The sequence below is a fragment of the Carlito syrichta genome, unplaced genomic scaffold (genome assembly GCF_000164805.1).
Source record: "Carlito syrichta isolate Samal-C Ts95f unplaced genomic scaffold, Tarsius_syrichta-2.0.1 Scaffold301634, whole genome shotgun sequence".
Taxonomy (NCBI): domain Eukaryota; kingdom Metazoa; phylum Chordata; class Mammalia; order Primates; family Tarsiidae; genus Carlito; species Carlito syrichta.
The window spans coordinates 304,547-308,669 of NW_007245730.1; the positions used below are offsets into that span (position 1 = coordinate 304,547).

Genomic DNA, 4,123 nt, shown 5'->3' on the forward strand with positions numbered 1-4,123 from the left:
GGGTCTCGAACCCGCGGGCTCAGGCCATCCACTCACCTCAGCCTCCCAAAGGCACGGGATCACAGGCTAAGCCACCGAGCCCGGCAATTTTTTTATTTATTGTAGAGATGAGGTCTTGCCAAGTTGCCCAGGCTGGTCTCAAATCCCTGGGCTCAGGCATTCCTCTTGCCTCAGCCTCCCAAAGTGCTGGGATTACAGGTGTAAGCCACCGCGCCCAATTCAAAATTTATTTTAAAGTAGCATCTAAATTCCATAGAAAACAATCAATGAGATTTCACTCCCTATGCCTGGCACATCCAGGATTTCCAATCTTAGTGCTTAGCTAACTAACTATAGCCATGTGCTACAGCACCCTCTGTGTTTACCGATGTTAGCAGTGGTAATCAGTCCTCCCCTCTACTTCTGAATGTTTTGCCCTGACTGTATGTTTGCCACTGAAAGAAGTAGGGCCATTCCTTTTTCTCCACTTGTACCATTCGCCAACCTCCATCCCCCAGCAAAGAGAAAAAGTAAGCTGAGGAAGAACTGTCAGATCCTTTCAGAACTCCTTTTAATTGCAGTGTATTTTAAGTGCAGCTTGCAGTGAATATCAGGATCTGAAAAGCTAAGATGGGTTCTCCCCCCTGGAGCTGCTGTCAGAGAGAATAGGGCCCCTCTGAGATCACACAGCTGGGGCTGACCCCTTCTTGTCCCTTAGCCCACCTGCTCCCCCACCAGGCTCTCTTGCCAGAGAAGCAAAAAGGATAGGGACTGAATCCTACCAGCCACTCCAAAGTCGAACACGAGTCATGTGTGCAGCTAAACAGCCCATATGATTTGCAGAACACCCGAGGAGACGATTCCATAAGCAGCATTAGGCCTTGGTAACACCAGGGGCCATCTCAGGTCCCCAAGGACACTTTTTTGGGGGGGAGGTTGGAGTCCCATTCTGTCGCTCAGGCTGGAGTGCAGTGGCACACTCACGGCCACCACAGCCTAGACCCGCAGGGCTCAGGCAATCCTTCAGCCTTAGCCTTCCAAATAGCTGGAACTACAGGCCCACGCCACCACACCTAGCTATTTTTTTTTTTTTTTAAATTGTAGAGCCAAGGTCTTACCAAGTTGCCCAGACTGGTCTCGAGCCCCTGGGCTCAGGCAATCCTCTCTCTCCTCTGCCTCCCGAAGTGCTGGAATTACTGGCGTGAGCCACTGCGCCCGGCTCCCAAGGACACTTTTGAATGGACAAGGAGGCACACAACTCAGGACAAGGGGGAGCCCTGGGTCTGTCAGGCTACTTTTCTCTATTTATAACTAGGGAAACTGAGGCCCAGAGTGGATATGGGATTTACCCCAGGTCACCCTACTCCCTTCAAATCCTAGCCCATCCCATCTCTAATTAAATCAAGCCCTTATAAGTGACTCAAGCCTGTAATCCCAGCACTTTGGGAGTCAGAGGCAGAGGCCAGAGGATTACCTGAGCCCAGGGGTTCGAGACCAGCCTGGGCAACCTGGCGAGACCTCATCTCTACAATAAATTAAAAAGAAAAAATTAGCCAGGCATGGTGGCATGTACCTACAGTTACTTGGAAGACTAAGGCAGAATGATTCCCTTAGCCCAGCAGGGCAAGACTGCGATGGCTTGAGCGTGCCACTGCACTCCAACCTGGGCGACAGAATAAGACTCCAACTCAAATAAAAACTAAACAAAGTGAACCCTTTATAACATCAGTTCAGTTTTGATCACTATAGTTCAAAACAGGAGTTGAAAAACTGAAGCTGTGCAAAGTCAAGGCAAGCCAAAACAAAATAAATAAGAAATGACGGGGGCAGTATGGCTCTCAGAAGGGGCACTGTTTAAGCTGGCGAAGTGAAAAGAGGCTGTCTCCCGAGAACCAAGGGTTTAAGTGAGACTATGCGGGTCTAGCTGGGGCTGTATCTCCAGTACCTACAGCTGGGTAACTGACACCCATTAAAGGAAAAAAGAGAACAAGAAGGGACAATCTTGAATGAAAGTATCACAGAATGTAGGAGGACAGAAAGAATTCTCAGCTACCTCAGAAGTAGGTAGTAGGGGTGTTGAGCATGTCTCAGAAATCAGAGATGCCTCTAGCCCAAAGACGGAGAAATCTGCCCACCTAAAATCATCAAACCACATCCCTGCTAGAAAACCTTCTCGGCTCCCCAATTCCCACCAAAATGCACCATACCATCCTGAACCCGGCACACCAGACTCCAGTCCCCCTTTTCTGTTTCGTTCACCTCCCAAATCCCTGGCAGACAGATCCCCCTTCCCCAAATGCCCAGGACTTCCCAACTTCCTCCGTTGCTCACAGCACAGCTCCCGCTTGGAATGCTCTCACACTTTCTGCCTGCTAAAAAATCCCACCAATCCTTCAAGAATTGGGGGAGGGAGGCTCAGGCCCAGAGAACAATCTGGCAGTCAGCTCCCTGAAGACAGTGTTCCCTCTGTCTTCATCATCCTCAAGTCTCCTGGAACCAATATGGGAGTTGCTATTTAGCAAAAGGTAGAGGTAATTCCTGGAACCTCTGCCAGTTCTGGAACCAGATAAATCAGCTGTAGTGTGAAAAACCAGGAACACTTTAATCCCAGCTTTATCAGGAAGACTGTTGCCTCAAGAAGGGCCAGTTCCAGTCTGCCAGATGCCAACAAGCAGAGCAGCAAAAATCTGTGTTCTCTGTCCTGGCCCACACTGGCCAGGGAGGCACAGAAACAGAGCCAGGCTTCTCCAGGCCAAGCTTTAAACTTAGCCTGCAAGGAGTCATCAGGAGACACTGGACTCTGACTTGTCCAGCTCACTGTTTTGAGTCAGCAGAACTTGGTGTCCCAACAAGGTCTCAGGAGGCCAGGAGCTCATTAAACCCCAAAGTACCCACAGGAATAAAGGCCAAGTGTCATGATCTCCCTGAGCTTTCCTCCCACACATTCAGGAACACTAAGTGACTGTCTCATCCTTGAGACACCAGGGTCTGACACCTTTGAGAGCAAGATCAAGGAACCCTCCCCCAGTCCTTCTTCTGGGTCAGAGCTATCTTGAGCAAGCAGCTGGGTGACTATTTCACTGGTGTCTCACAAATCTCAGAAGTGTTTATTTTTTAGACAATCATTCTTGACTCTATCTCCCATATTCCACCCAGGTTAGAACTCAGTATCCCGTAGGGCATCTCTTACACCCACCCAGACAGAAATCACTCCAGGCTGTGTAGGAAGGCAGAAATCACTCCAGGCTGTGTGGTCACTTTACATGATATAAACTGAAGTCACGGTCCTAGCCCATCAGACAGAACCAAGTCGAGAAAGTTCCAGGGCCACCTAATCAGGCCCCAAGAGACCACCCCTCTGGTCCCCTATCGAGGTGACTGTTCTTAGACTGAGAAGTGGCTGATTAGTCAAGGTTCCCGACCCTCCTCCTATCCTCACTCTTGTCCAAGAATCAAGACTGGCAGAAAACAACCCGCTCATGGCCTTAGACATACAGAGAAGCAGCTTCAAGAACAATCCCAGCTCCCCTCAGAGCCTCCCTCCCGCCCGCCCCGCCTACCTAAAGCAGTTCCCTTCCACCACTCCCCACTCAGCACCCCCATTTCGTTTTACTTTCTTCAAAGCACGTATTCACTCTCTGAAGCCCTCGTGTTTATTTCCTTATTCGCTTGTGTTCCTTCCTCCAATGGATCTTGGTTCCACGAGGGTAGGGCAGACACAGCGTGCAGTGCCCGGCAGCATGGGCCGCTCAACAATTGGCGAATTCAGCTCAACAAGTGAACCGTGCTTGAGGGCCTTGGTGCGGGGTGCGGGGCACTGGTGGGGAAGGGACGGGAGGAGGGCGCTCTCTTGTTCTAGCCAAGCCTGGCTGAACGAAGGAGCTGACCGGGGGTGGACGTCCGGCAGGGGGACCCTCCCGCCCGGGGTCCCCGGCCCCGCGCTCACCCGCTGCAGCTCGAGCTCTATCTCGCCGGCCTTGAGCACGATGGGCCCCCGCACCGCGTACTCCACCGCCTTCACCTGCGGGTTCATTGACTCCAGCGTGAGGATGCGCTCGCGCCGGCTGCGCTCGGGCCGCACCTTGAGCACCGCGGAGGCCTCGGCGGCCGCGCTGCTACGACCGCGGCCCCAGGGTCCGGGGGT

General features: G+C 52.0%; 1 protein-coding gene across 1 annotated transcript in view; it reads right to left on the reverse strand.

Moving 5' to 3' along the window:
* Window positions 1–4,117, reverse strand: part of GPT2 (glutamic--pyruvic transaminase 2) — a 40,809-nt gene extending 36,692 nt beyond the window's left edge. Inside the window, exon 1 of the mRNA XM_008055014.1 lies at window positions 3,926–4,117. Within this exon, the coding sequence (XP_008053205.1) occupies window positions 3,926–4,012 (87 nt within the window). The 5' untranslated portion in view covers window positions 4,013–4,117. The remainder of the gene's footprint in view (window positions 1–3,925) is intronic.
* Between the last annotated feature and the right edge of the window lie 6 nt (window positions 4,118–4,123).